Below are 15,649 nucleotides of genomic sequence, written 5' to 3'. Positions count from 1 at the left end.
GTGGGTAGCTCTGAATAATTCTATACAGAGAAGACGTACTGTCTGTGACCTTACAATGTTATCAATCCTCATTAAGTTGTTAATCATCACTTTTAGAGCAATACTCTTAAACAGTATTAATGCTTTGCAGGCTCTTTTTCCAAGAAAGTTACATCTTTCATCTTGGAGTTTTCAAAGTAATTTTAATCTGTTATTTTTTATCATGTTTCTAATTTCCCTCAGTCTCTTTCCATTGCTACCCCTCACATGTGATGCTTATGGCATTTTCTAATTTACTATCAGCTGAAAATTTTGCACATGTTAGTTTTTGCTGTATTGAAAAACACTTTTCTCTATTTCTGTTCTCAAAAATCTGGATTGAAATTAATTTTGGTTCCTGAAATCAAAATAGTTTCTAAGCCAAAATCTCTTATTTACAAAAACAAGGATATCTTATCAAAAGACATTAATGTTCAAGTCTAAGGCTGAAAGTATATCTACTATATATCACAAGAACATCTCAACACTGGACACCCAAAGCAGACATCTGCCTAGCAATTTCTCCTAGAAATTCTTCTGTTCTAGAGACAGAAAATGAGAGTGTGTACAATCAGCATAGCAGACTTCCATAGATTTACGCATTCTGAGGATCTAGGTATTGTTTTCTTTCTGAATGCTAAATCAAGGAACAGCAAAGTAAATAATTTAGATATATTTTAAGTACAGCATAATAAATCATATAATAACACCTGAATTTATTCTTAACTTTTTTAATTAGAACAAATTAAATCATATTTTATAACCAGAAGATAAAATAGAAAAAACCCTCAAAACCTCTGGCCAAAATTTATCACTTTTTGTAACGAGTCTGCGACACTCAGCATATACTGAGAGAAATTAAGACAGTGCTATATCTCTCAATATATTTGTGCAATTCCAGGGCAACTTAGTGAGATCAATTATACAGAAAGGTCTATCCACTGACGCAATTTGTTTCATCCAACTTCAGATCTTACCTGTTTATTTTGGGTTAGGCTTGCCTTTTCAATTAACAAATCAACATAAATAAAAAGAAGGCAACTATTTAAAATAAGTTTGTGATCTAAAAGTTTGATAAACAAAAATATGAGTGAGCACCTCACAGAGGTTACAGGGATGAAATACTGGATATGTCTTTCAAAAATGGCTTCAGTTTTTGCAAGACCCTTAAAATATGAACAGTTGGGATTATTTCTCAAAATTAATAAGAAAACTGATTACAGTATCAAAATTACAAGTTACTAACCTTGTTTGATGCAACTGAAGTCTATAATCCAGCTTTCATCCCAAAGCATCTTTTGTTTCTGATATTGAAACCACTACAAAAGTAAAAAAAAATCAATCCCAATGTAACCCTCCTGTCTTTGAAGGCATTGAATCAGAGATTATTTTTATAAAATATGAAAATGTAGAAGTATCCAAATTAAATCTGAAGTGTAAACATCCAGCATATGTTTTACAGTAACATTAGAACCAGAAGTATTAATATCAGGCTTAGAAGAAAACAGCATCTAATAAATGTATTAAAAACTGTACAGGCTATATTCCAGAACTAATTACATGTCATATTTTGCATTGTCTACAAACTCTCCATCATTGTCAACATTCATCAACATTTATGCATTTACATTTCAGCCTGGAGATCAGATGAGGAGTTTAAATAACCTCATCTCATGGAAATGCCCTTTGTTATGTAAGTACATGACAAGAACACACTTCTTCCCAATCCCAAGATAATAAGCAATGTAACTTATATCTTGGAATAGAATTAGCCCATGACCTACAAATTAGGCATATTTTGTCAAATACTCTATCATAAAGAATATTAGGCAGGGATTCTGTGACTACTTTATAAAGAAGGCATTGAGCTAATAGCTGATTTTTAGTAGAGCTGACATACAAAGCTAACATTTACAAAGTGTAAATACATGTTTTCAAATGAGCAACAGATTAAATTATACAGTTGTTATGACTGCAGTCAATGCCAAAATGTGAAATCAAAGCAGCATTTTACCATCGTTATACCATTTTCTAAAGTGAGAAATTTAATATTAGGTATGATGCATTCATTGAAAGAGGTAACAAAAGCCCAGATAATGGACAAGGAAGAGGTTATAGAGATTGTGTTGATACATTGGTTGAAATTATGACAAATATAGAGCTCAATGAATCAAAATGAAGCCATCCCACTTATTTCAAAGGGCTTCTGAGGAAAGAAGCCTACATTTTATCTTGCAAAGGTGTGACTGCACAATGACACGTTAGCAAGAAGTGAATACTAGGCTTGCTTCTTTTGGCACTGGTAGTGGAATCCTTTCCACTGCTTGAAGTGTTATAGAAGGCATTAGTTTCCCTGATGGTTCCTTTTACATTATATCAATTCCTGAACTAGATAAAATAATCTTTCCTATCTTCTTACAGTAAAACCAATAAAACTTAAAAACCCCATGATGCTGCTATTGAAGAAAGCAGGAACATGTCTACAGAAATGAAAGAAGGGAAAAAACCAAACTACTCCAAATCTCCAGAAAAACAGCAGAAATAATATATTAATTTTGCTACAAGAACTTTAAATAAACATATGCAAGGCCAAGAATCTCCATTGCTTTTTCTAAAAAAAAAAACCCTATCTGAACTTATCTGTCCAACTGCATATTTCTATCAGATCATGCGGTTTTACTGGGCAGTTTCTATAAACTCATTGTCACAACTTCCTTGTGGATTATGAATGTTCAGATAGCTTTCAACAGTGCTTCTGTTCCAAACTCACGAAGTCACACAGCGAGGCACAGAAAGACAGACAAATATAATGGGATTCAGGCCTCCCTTAGAACCTCAATTTACGGACAATCAGCTTTTTCCTACTCATTCCCTCTCTATGCAGCTGCCTTCCTCAGATCCTCACTGCAACTGCAGCATAAGATGGAAAGAGAAGGGATCCCTGAGGACACAAGAGCCTATAGTTCTATGGGATTTTATAGAGGCCAAGATCTAAATAAATTACCCATTATGAACATAGACAATACAATGACTCTACAACTACCATATTCACCTGCTAAACCTCTGTTTTGAAACTCACAAATGCATTTTTTTCAAGATGCAGACACATAAGGAATGTAGATCCTCTTTCCCAGAAGCACTCTTAAGGAATAAGTCATAATATCATTCTCTCTTTATACAGGCATTTTCATTCAAAGACACCCAAAACTACTTCTCCAGTATTGATATACTCCTCTCTCCTCATTTGCTTTTTGTTTTTTCCATCATAAGTTGGCTATAATAATTGATAACTATTATGAAAAATTAATCACTTTGAATTAAACCAAGCTGGTTGTTACACTAAAAGAATGAACCTATTAAAAAAAATCAACTAGCCAAAACAGAAAAAAAAATTATCCCCTCCCCATGATTCTTTTGAGAATATCGCAACTTTAATGCTTTGCTTTTAAAATTCTATTTGGACTCTGAGATTTAATGGCCTCTTGTGGACCTAATCCCTTAATGAATTTACCTAATTTGTTTTTGAAATCTTTTATAATTCTGGCCTTCATAAAGTTTTGAAATGGTTTATTTCATAACAGAGTTTTATTGCGAGTGAAAAGTACTCTTACTTTGTTGGCATTCCCTACACCCCATGTTGTGGAAAATCTTTCTTTTCTTTACCATTATCTACCCATCCCCATGTTACATTCCATCTCAATCTTCTCTCTTACAGGACGAAAATTCCTAATATAACGTGACTTCCCTCATAAGGAAGCTTCGAAAGTTGTTTCCCTTCTTTCTGCTTTTTTCCATGAACACCGGTGCTGGAGGCAGAAGAAAATACATCCCTCTACTAAGAGAGACCTCCACTCTGTCTAATAAAATCATGGAAGGGAAAAGAAATAAAAGAGTAGAGAACAGGTACTTACCATGACTGTCAAAATGAAACCAGTGGAGACTAAACATATTGGTAAGGCAATTGCTATCCTAACATCAACAGAAAGAGGGCATTCCCCACAGTCTGCTGGACAGATGGAGCAGTCTTCTTCTTCCTCACAAAAGCCATCTCCACAGACTGATTAGAAAACAAAACACGTATCAGAAAATTTTAAGGCAGTTTCATCCATCCACAAGATTGTATTCAGATTTAATCATGTGGTTCTTGACCTGTGAAACCTCAGAGTCCCAGAGAGAATAAATTTTGAAGAATTCAGAGATGCCATCCCAGCAACTTAAAGAACAATGTGAATTTCTGAAGTAGTACAGGTTTTCTTTGATCAGGTTAAATGTTAATTACATCTAAGCTTTTGATATGTTTTGTGTATAAATCACTTCATCACTATTGTGTTTCTCATTATCCATATTTTTTTTTTCTGAAACTCAAAGTTCTTCAAGGCTGGCATTTTCTTTTGCATTCTTTGTATTTAATTCAGCACTTGTGATCCCCAGAAGCCAGGGACATTTCCTCAGAAGCAATAGAAGATACAAGGGACTGCAGAAAGAAATCTTGCAACACACACTTCAAGTATTTTCTTTACTTTACTCCAAGGTCTTATATAAACCATCAGCAATATTAGATGTAATTTAAAACAAAACTCTTAAATAACAAAAGTCCTTCTCCCATGCCTTGAATGGTCAATTTTACCTCTGTGACTAAACTAATATCACACTGTACTTCAGACTTGAGAAGTGAGCTGAAGGTATTATTCTGTCATTATGTAATTTTTTTAATAAAAAAAAACTAAAAAAAAAATTCCACTGCTCAGTAATAATTCTGTTTCAGCCTCATTAATTCCAGTATAATACGAAGATAATAACAAAAGTCACTTTCTGCCTCAGGGGTAGAGCTGCATTTTTAAATTTTCATCTCAAATATATTGTAAACTTCCTGGAAAATTCAGCTGCAGTTGTTTTGAAATGAGTAGAAAATTCTATAGATAAATACTTCTATTCACACTGGAGTTGCTTTGTGGTTTTTTTTTTCTTTTTTTCCCGCAACATTAGGAAATATAGTCTCACACTTCCAGAAGAGTAGCTAACAAGAGTATTGTGATGCTACTTTTGTTTTATTCAATAACTTTCTTCAGGTTGTGTATTTAATTTATTAAACAAGTCCACTTTTAAAATTTTACATCACTAAGAGAATTGCTACAGTTTTTTGTGCTTTCCTCCTATACTCTTATACTCAAGAGAATGAAAGACTAATGCCCTTGGGAGCAATTTTCAGTGTGAACACGGGAATCAATATGGATTTCTACCTTTCCAATATGTTTAAGACTAGTCTGCTTCCCTTCAGAGGAAAAGTGTCCAGATCCTCAGAACACTAGCTGGAAGAATATTCTCACATTCCCATGAACTGCAGACAAGCCTTGTAGTACCTAAAGCCATTGGTCATGGTACTTGACTTTACTTATTTGACAAGAGTGGCCTTCTATTGTTCTACAATAATACAACTGTTAGAAGCTCAAACACTTTTTCAGACTTCAGTGTTATGTGAAGAAGAATTTCAGGAAGACATTTGCATATTTTTAAAGGTGGGCTGGGGTAGGAGTTGCTTTTGCTCTTGTTAACTATGCACAAATGAAGAAAGCACTGAGATCTGCAGTCAATAAGCAATTAACTCACATTTTCATTTTACATCATACCTACTGCAGGAAGGACTGTGGTTTTTGCTTCCAGAGCAGCTTGGATTCTCCCGACTCTGATGTGTGCAATGAGAGAAGTCACACCCACATGAACTAGAACAACCTGCAAAATAAGTGAACAAAACAGAAAGCATCAAAACTTCACTTGCATACACTAGGCTTTTATAACAAGAACTGACTGACTGTGGTATCCTTCAGAAGAATTTGTGTGTTTTTTTCAAATCAAATCAGGAGAGACAGCTCTTGTGAGAAAGACTGGTCTGATTCCCTTCCTGGTGTGTCTTCTTCTCACCAGTTAGGGCTATCAGCCCTGTGCATCCTGCCATGTAGGCTTTCCTGCTATTTCTTTAGGTAGAAGCTCTCTAATGGTCATACGAACCTGCATCAAAGTCCAGTCAGGAGTGAAATGTATTGTTAATGTGGACCTCAAATGGACAGATTATGCTATTCATTTTCCTCCCATCCCCACTCCTTCCATTACCACCTAAGGTGTAAGGGTGATACATCCAAATCAAGTCAGTTGGGAATTGATAGTACTCAGCTATATGCATAACTTATAATAATACATACACATAAATTAAATGAGAAACATGTTAATGAACTTCATTAAATTACTAGCAAGTAAGCTCCAAAAAAGAGCAAATCAGCAAATCCTATATGCAATAAATAGACTTTACCTTGGCAGTCCAGTTTCTCTGGCTCATTTTGCCAGCAGTAGACAAAGTGTGAGTAAATATCTGACCATCATCTGGGATCCATGGACCGCATATTCCTCCTTTAGCCTTTAGTAGACATATTGGTCATGTCAGTATACCAGAACACAATTAAAGTCCTAGCTCCTCCTCTTTTACTTTCTCAAAATTATTTATGTTCTCTAACAGTAAATAAAGTTCTATTTCATAACCAAAGCTATCAAATTGCCAATGCACAAGCAACACTGTTCTGTGACAAAATAACAGAGAAGTAATTGTTACTATATGCAGTTCTCACATACATTGTTATTTCTTAAAGCATGAGCCTCTGTAGTGTACTCGTAGAATGAGTGATCTTATGAAGCTGGTTCACTTTTTTGGATTTGCTGCGCTAGAACCAGAACCAGAATCATATTTTACTTTTAATATTTTTCTCAAGGGGTTGTACTGAAGTCCAGTACAACTGTACTTCAGTTGTAGTTGTTGACTACAAAAGCTGCTGTATCAAGTGGTTGATACAGCAGATTTTTTTCTCTTTTCTTTAATGAGGAAGGGAGGCACTGCATCAGGGCTTGTTTGCAGAGCATTTCTCAATAAACCTCCTACAACAGCAAACACAGAGGATTAATTTTGGCTGTCCAAAGATCTTATAGTTTTTTGTTTACCTAAAAGGATTAAGCCTATCTTCTAACTCCGCATAGTTCTTCAGACAGTTCTTTCAAAGGAGAGTAAGTAACAGACCAAGTCAAAAGAAATGGAGCAAATCAACCAAAATAAAATGTTTTCGAACACATGATGCTGAAAAAGCCCCAAAAAACCAATGAAAACCCAAATTCCTCTCAAACAATGGAAAAAATTTACTTTGAAGTGTATGGTCAATATTATGCAGTGATATTCAACTGTATGACAGTCAAAAGTTCAGTTCCTTTAAGCAGAAACTCTAACATTTAGAGTATTATGAAAAAATCAAATGATGCATGCTGGTGAACATGCTTTTGCCATTTCCACACCATAATTTCAAGCAGAACTAATCATGAAAATAGAAATAATAAGAGGTCACCACAGCAGGGGGATGTTAGAAGTTTTTTACTATGGTTCTAGACAAAAATTTTGATGTAGTGGTGCCATCAGGGATTCCTCTTTTAAACCAAAGCCCTGGTGCCAGCTAAGGCCTTCAGGGAATTATTAATAAACAAGCCCTTAAGAACAGATTGCCAAGAAGCAAGTTAGAGCTGTTGTGGAGTCATTAGACCTTCACACAGAAGGGTATATGAAACAGCTGCAATACGAGTGGTAGGCTAGGCTTCCTGTTACACCACCTTTGGTCACCAAGAATGTGAAAGTAGAAAAACTGGGCAGCTGCATGAAAGTTCTTATGCAGGGTAAGGCTTGCCTCACAGATACCAAAAAAAAAATGTTCCAAACAGTATTTTTAGAATGAGAACTTTAAGGAGTCATTCAAAGAGGGACAGGCCAAGCAGTCAGGCTAAGAATGGATCTTGCCTTCACTGCAGGAACAAAGTCTGTTATCCTGTATTTGGATTCCCTTTTTTTGCTCTGACACAATGAAGAAAAATCATTCCATCTCAGGACATGGGTATATAGGCTTCAGTTCAAGTTCAAGTCCCAGCTGGTGATACTCACTCCCCTCAACTCCAGTAATCCAAGCAAATTATTCAGTCTCTCTATAAAACAGAGAGACTGGAATACCTCCGACTAACAATTTTCCCTGCTTGTTTTAGAATGCAGTGATCTATTTTTCTTTCTCTGTTGGCTGCAAAGTGGTCCAATTCAGGTAAACTCAGATGGATGAAACTGGTCCCACTAATGAGAGATTCTGAATACTGCCTTCCAACCCCAGCATCCAGTGCAAAAAAAAAAAAAAAAAAAAAAAAAAAAAATCTAAAACTGACAGACATTGCCACCATGATTCTAGTGAACCACAATTTGTGAACATATAATGAACTATATAAGTTTGGTCTAATTGGAATCACAGAAATACTTTATGAACTTGAACCAGCGAATTACAATGATGCCTCGTCCAGTAGCATGAACAGAGCACATGATGCTGCACCATCACACTAACCATGAAGGCCATAGGACAGGAGTGAATATTGGCATGGTAGATACAGCAGTTATCCCCATTTGCATCTTTCCATCTGGCAGGACATTCATGCTCCTCACAGAATTCCTTTGCAGCAGTAGCATTGCTAACCAAGCAGGAGAGAGAGAAAAACTTTAACATCCATTCCTCATTCACAAAAATTGCAACAAACACATGAGAGCTTGTTCTTTATCCTGCACAGAGAAATTATCAGCAAAAACGTATGGGGTGAAGTAAACACTGTTTAACTGTTTCTTCCTTTCATTTGTCTTCTGGTTCAAATGCTCTTGGAGCACTGAAGATTATTGTCAGCTGGACCTCTCCCTAGTGCCACGCACTAGAGACTTCTAGGAGATACTGTGCTGCAAGCAGGGACCAACCTCCACTTCTCTTTCCAGCCTGACTTCATGACCAGATGGGATTACTTGGCACTACTTCATCTGGCACAGATAAAGACACTGTTATTCTACTTCCACTCTCAGATACAGATGTCCCTGGCTACTTCCTGTCTCAATGTTTTCAGTCATAAACCTTCATCTATGAATGCAATTCATACAGACCATTTAGCTCCAGTCTTTTCTCCACAATCTAAATTGCCAAGGAAAATAAGTAAAATGGATGAAAACATCAGATATAATTCTCCAATCCACAAATTTAGAATCAACTTTTTGAACAGACTGTTCTGCAAAACAACTTTTGAAAACTTATTCCTGAAAGATGAATGTATTCATCTCGAAATGTGTGATGCAACACTGTTTCCTCAGTTACACTTTCAGGGTAATTTAGATAATTTTATTTGATTTATTATCACCCTAATAAATTTGGCTGTAAGATAAAATTGTTTTCTGCAAACATGATTTACTCAGATACAGCCAGAATCAATTGCAGTTCAGCTGAAATGTTATGTACTTGTGTTGGATCTTTATAAAACAATTCTAGAACACAGGATTTATATTTTGACTTGTTCTTAATGAAAGAAGAATTAGCCAATAATGAGTGGGTCTAAGACAGTAGGCTTTGGTTTTTTATGAGAAAACTGTGTTTATTATGACAAATAAACAAAACCACAAAGGAATAGGTTAACATAGATTGTACTCATGGCAAGATTTATAAGAGCATAGACACATATGAAATATGAGACAAGCAAACATGTCAATCTCCAAAACATCTAAACAGATAAAATATTAAAATTTATTAGCCTTTGAGTTCATGCTGGAAATTAAGAAAAATACTTAAGTTGGTGTCTAATTCCATCATGTACTTTTCTTTAGGGCTCCTTTTCAAAATTTATGTGGTATTACATATTTTTCATTCAATATCTTCACCATGGCTTCACCCAATTACACTGATGCCCATACACTGACTTTCCAGACTCAGGTATATTTGGGTCAGCCACTATAACCTTTAGTGTCAAACAGATAACCCTCTAGTCAAAAGGAGGTGCAAATTTGATTCCTTTGAAAAACTGCAGCATAGATTTATCTCTCTTTAAAAATATCTGCCATTTGTCTCCATGTTCAAGGTATGTATAAGTATACAGAAAGCAGACTTTTCCAAATTCCTTACTGATTTGAGTGAGTGGGTCTCCCAGGGAAGACTAGCAAAATCAGATTCATACCAAGCACTGGAAAAACCTGCCTCAAGGTTAAGTTCCCAGAACTATTAGTAGCCATAAATTTCAGAAAAATGTGATAAACAAATTTTAAATAGTTTTTAAACATACTACATAGATGACAAAAAAAAAATTCAAATTTTTGTGGTTGCAAATTGATTATGGATCATCTTTCAATATGAAATAAAATAACTCTGGATAACAGCTTTTATAATTTGAACGATTCTCAGGCAGAGAAAAATGTTCCATAAACATCTCTTACACAACAGCATGGAAAGTGAGGCTCCTCTGTCCTAGCTGTTCCTAGATAGGGATGGAGAACTGCTACTTACAGACAAAAGTGTGAAATCAGAGTGTATTACCCCTGGATTTACAGATCCAGGTCTGTAGATCTGGACTTGCACCCCTACATACTCTCTAACTGCTGATGTCCATAGTCACCAACAGAGCATGTGAGCTGACATATAAGCTTTTGGAGTGATTTTAATCTCACAGAAATCAAGAAAGTTTGCCCACTGAATTAAATGGATTCAGGGCTGGACTAGCTCTTTTTCACATCCATGTTTTGTACTTGAATCATACTTATGATTGAAGTATAGGATACAGAGAGCCTGTGACTCATGCTTAAACTTCAGCTATAAATTGTATAGACAATTGTATAAACGTGCAGAGAAGGCAAGAAGTGATGTTCAGAATTGCACTGTGACAGTAGTGCTGTTCCTTGTCTCTGACCTAGCAGGCAAACATGTCATGATGGCTGGTCTGAGAGCAAAGGGAAAAATAGCAGGGCAAAGAGGGCTATAAGAGATCTCAAAAGATGGAAAGAATAATGAAGAGCCCCAGAGTGGCTGTTCCAATTATATCACTGAATATGTACACACAAAATTCTCATATACTCATGATCATGACAGCATTTATATAAAAAGTAATACCTGTGGGAAAGGATTCCATTTTGCACAGCATATTGATAAAAACTGTCTGAAGCAAAGACTGCATAGGTCACGTTGAAGGATTCCCCACTCACAGCCTTTTCTGGAGGCCTTTGCACCCATGTCATCTCCAGTCCTAGAAACAATGCAGTCATGGGTCAGAATATTTGCTATTCTTTTTTACTTAACAGATACATACAAATGTAAAAGTTTCTCTATAGTAATTTTCATCTATTCATAGGATCATAGAGGGGTTTGGGTTGGAAGGCACATTAAAGATCATCTAGTTCCTCCTCCACTGCCATAGGTTGGGATACCTTCCAACGGACCAGATTGCCCAAAGCCCCATCAAACCTGGCCTTGAACATTTTCAGGGATAGGGCATCCTCAGCTTTTCCAGGCAGCCTGTTCCAGTGCATGACAACCCTCTGAGTAACCCTCTGAGTATTCTTCAAGTATACTTTTTATGAGCTAAAAAGAGTCATGTATTTTAGTGGCTGTATTGGTAAACACAAATGCACATTAATTGAAGAATTCTGACACTCAGAAAAGAGCAAACAGTTGGAGAAATGCAATGAAAAATCTGCTCATCTTATGTAAACTAACTTTGTTTCCAGGATATGGCATTGCTGCCTATTCTGGCATATTTGCTTTCCTCTTTTGATCCGGCAGTTTTGCACTTAATTCTCAGCTGCTTTCACTGAGACACACCTTGTTATGGAAGAGGAACAGATAACTCTACCACACCCAAAATTCAGCCAAAACCCTTAAACTCTTGAAACATAAATTATATATATATATTAATAGTTACATATTTAAGAATGCATTCTCATGTGATAGAACCATATGGCTCCTAGAACAGAGGACAGTGAAAAGAGTGCTATCAGACATCTCTCATGTTCCATTTTCACAATTTAAACTGGGAAAGATGAATTATCCCCATCATATCTCTTGTCCCTGGGATTCCATATTACCTCCTCTGGGCCTGAGAATGAAGTGAGATAAAAGTTGGAAGAAGTTTAAATCTATAAACTTAACCCCCTCAAAATCTTCCCACTGCACTCACCTACCTTTTTGTCTATTGTTGGATGAAGGTTTTAATTTTCACCACATCAAATTACTTACATAATACAACTCAGTTTGTCAGGAAGTATTAAACTCCTTCTGCAGAGGACTGGTAAACCTGCCTTACAAGAGATCTCACAAAAATACAAGAGTTTTTGTTGTTGTTCAGTTATGACCACTTCTGTTACTCATACCGGTTTTAACAAGTATGTTCCTCGCTTGCACAGTACTGAAACCACTATTTTCCCCCTAATTTACTATCAGATTTAGTTAGGCAAATTGTAAAATAACCTCTTTATTTCCAATCTCCCTTGAAAAGCAAAAATTTGTTTTAATTGACAACATTAAGTGAAAAACTATAATACAAAGATTTTTTAAAAAATGCTAGTGTGATTTCTACTAAAAGGTAAGAGAGCTGAGCTTCAAAGAATACATGAGAATGAAGACAAAAGGTCAGCACAAATTTCAGTAAAATTACTTTCTACTTCCTTATAAAGGTGTCACAAAGGTAAACTAAACTCTTCTTTTCAATGAAAGTTACTCCCACATATAAAATCTTTGAAGATCTTTTGTTAATTTCACAGCAATGAGGCTTCAGTATATGCGTTTTGCTTTGTTTCTAGCAATGCCCAGAAAATGGCAAAGAAAACCTACAAAGAAAGGCAGGATAGAGCTTGAAGTTCATTCTAAAACTGACTGTAATGGGTATGCATTAATTAAGCAACCTAATCACATTATTTTCCCTTGTACTTAGTAAAAATAGCTTTAAACAAGGCATCTGTAGTGATAAATAGCTGTTTAAATGTTAAACCAATAGTAAATTCATACAGGGATAAAAGTCTTAGTTGAAATTATCTAGAAAGTCTTTGAACTTCATTGTTCCAACAGAATTAATTGGAGAATGTTTAACTATAACATAGAGCTAGGAGTGTGACACAGCAGTATATTTCCTGAACTGTTTTATTAGAACCACCATCTGAAGTGTTCTTGTTTTTTTTTCCTAAAAACTCTATTGAACACTTGTCTCCAGTCTTACCTTTTTCAACACAAACAAAGTGTTCCTTTACATCAGTTATTTATTTGTTACAGAGTCACAATATCACAGAAGTGTTGAATTTGGAAGGCACCTACAGAAATCATTCAGTCCAAGCCTGTGTTGCTCAAGGCAGGGTCGTCTCAAGGATGTTTCTCTAGCCTTTGTCTAGTCAGGTTTTGAAAATCCCCAAGAAGGGAGAAGCCAAAACCTTTCTGGGACTGTTCTACTGCTTTATAACTACTAGAGTACAAGAAATTTGCACTGAGTTTTCCACATATCAGTTGCTCCTTAATTACTTTTTCATCTCAAAAATTATCAACATAAAAAGTTATTATCTTTTTTGTTGTTATCTCATCATGTAAATTAAGTTTTTATACTGGCAGAAGTAAGTGGTTAAAGGTCTGAGGATGTTTTAGGTACTCATGGAACAGTTTTGAGAAAAATGGAAAAGCATGATAGGTAGAATCAGTGATTTTGCTTACTGGCTTACTGATTAAGCACAGTACACTTCTGTTTGGATTACGTTCCATTTGGTTTTCTAATGAGAAGGAAAATGTTTTCAGTTTCTCTCTGGGCAAATGCATCCAGCAGAAAAATACTTTTTCTATTGAAACAAAGGTATACTGGACAAATAATTGCTCTGAAATACCTTTTAGTTGTTTTCTTTCACTTATTTCTCTGATTTCACTAATTTAGATGCATTTCACCATGGATAATATACATCACGAGTAAACTATTATTATGAATACTTCAATTTTGGGGTTTCAGTCATTTCCCAAGTAAGAAACCATCTTTCTTTTTGACTCACTCACCTCCGCAGTCCAGCATGTTGTACTCATCTGGCTTTTCCAGGGGCCAACAGTCATAGTCTTTGTTATCTAAATCATGCCACCCCTCCACTAATATCACCTGCCAGAAAAAAAAAATAATAAAGTCAATAAAAGGCAGCATGAGAAGAGGGAAAGGATGAGCTCTATCTTCTAGGTTTATAATCCTTCTAGAGAAATTGAACAAAATGCAGAAACATAGGCTGGCATGTTTTGACCTCTCCAACTTCCAGACAAAGAAAAAAAAAAGAAAGATAATTCCATACAAATACAACCAGTATGTTATTTTGATCTGTCCAGAAACTGGCATGAAACAGATAGGGGACTTAACTAACCTTTCCCTTCCAAAATGGTTCTTTACAAAGAGCAGGTGGTTCTAGGACCATATGCAGAGAGACAATTTATTTAGAGGTTTTTTTGTTTGCTTTTAAAATGGCACTCCCCCCACTCCAAAAGGCTCAGTTTCTTTTAATCTTTTATACCTAAAATCTTTTAACCAGTAATTTTTTGTTATACTTTTAATAACACAATACAAATTTTAACCATATAAATGTTAATATACACAATGACACATAAAATAAAGATTGCATATGCCTGTTGTAGGTAGAATACAGCATGACAATAGCACACAGATTGAACTGCAAAAGTAATATACACTATATATGTATATATAATACATTATAGCAGATCATATTAGCCATGTACTAAAAAATACACTTTAGGGTGTACATGAACAGATCAGAATACTCTATGATAAAGTACTCTGGACTTATTCTCTTTTCTAGAAAAATGTAATAGTTTCTACTCATACAATCTGCTATTGTTTTTCTATATATTATTAAAGCATAATCATCTACTGTATCATGCAATTGCTTATCACAACACAACGTGAATGGAACAAGATAGAATGATACAACTGATTTTTCCAAGATACTGATATTGATACTGATTTTTCCACTGCTCTTGGTTTCTACATTACTAAAATAAAATCAACAACTTCCCAATACAAATAGCTGTTTCACTGTAATAAGCCATATACAGTTCTTTCTGTATGCACAGATCAGAGGAATATGTTCTGATAAGCAGATCTAGGTAGACCTACCAAAAAACTGAGGAGGCTTCGGAGCTCTACAGCTGGTGATTTGACAGCTCCCATGCTCCCTAACGTGCACCCAGCTCACCAAGTGTTAGGGCTGCTTCTGATGTTGCTGTTGCTTCTGAATTAGATGCCCTTGCCTAAGAAGGGGGTTGCTAGGCAAGCTGATCCTGGCAACTCCAGCTGCTGCAGCTGTTCTGCCTCCTTTTTCCCTCTTCTTCTAGGGTGGAAATACCCCTCTGCACCTCTGCTGAAACCCTTTGAAAAGTCACCACTTGCTGTAGGGGTAGACCCACCCTCCTGAAATTTGTTCCCCTTACTTACTGCTTAAAACTAGAAGAACAACTGGGGGGATTTTCTTGTAGTGCCTTGTCAAACATGAGCAGCATCCGACCCTTAGGAAGATGAACTGATGCTGTGGACATAAACACAGAGACACACCTGAGCCCGAAGAAGGAGAAGTGTATAAACACCAAGAAAAGCAAAGGCTACCAATATAAGATGTATGGTAAGGCTGAACAGCTGACCAGCTTCCTGAGCTTCCTTCCAACCTGAATTGTATGAGACATCGTGATTTCAATTTCTCAGTCCCTGAAGGTGTAGGACAACTTCTATCCAAGTGTCCTTCTACATATATAGGTGA

General features: G+C 35.8%; 1 protein-coding gene across 1 annotated transcript in view; it reads right to left on the bottom strand.

Annotated features, from left to right (window-relative positions):
• LOC102099290 (atrial natriuretic peptide receptor 2-like) overlaps positions 1–15,066 on the bottom strand; it is a 36,604-nt gene extending 21,538 nt beyond the window's left edge. The window contains exons 1-8 of the mRNA XM_088054621.1: positions 15,013–15,066; positions 13,896–13,992; positions 10,982–11,118; positions 8,424–8,552; positions 6,323–6,427; positions 5,646–5,748; positions 3,930–4,075; positions 1,265–1,337 (exon numbers count right to left, since the gene is read on the bottom strand). Of these exons, the coding sequence (XP_087910747.1) occupies positions 1,265–1,337; positions 3,930–4,075; positions 5,646–5,748; positions 6,323–6,427; positions 8,424–8,552; positions 10,982–11,118; positions 13,896–13,992; positions 15,013–15,066 (844 nt within the window). The remainder of the gene's footprint in view (positions 1–1,264; positions 1,338–3,929; positions 4,076–5,645; positions 5,749–6,322; positions 6,428–8,423; positions 8,553–10,981; positions 11,119–13,895; positions 13,993–15,012) is intronic.
• Positions 15,067–15,649: the final 583 nt, after the last annotated feature.

The sequence above is a fragment of the Pseudopodoces humilis genome, chromosome 4, assembly GCF_049639895.1.
Source record: "Pseudopodoces humilis isolate 2021_Gansu_Grassland_sample_001 chromosome 4, ASM4963989v1, whole genome shotgun sequence".
Taxonomy (NCBI): domain Eukaryota; kingdom Metazoa; phylum Chordata; class Aves; order Passeriformes; family Paridae; genus Pseudopodoces; species Pseudopodoces humilis.
This window is presented reverse-complemented; position numbering and strand designations above follow the sequence as displayed.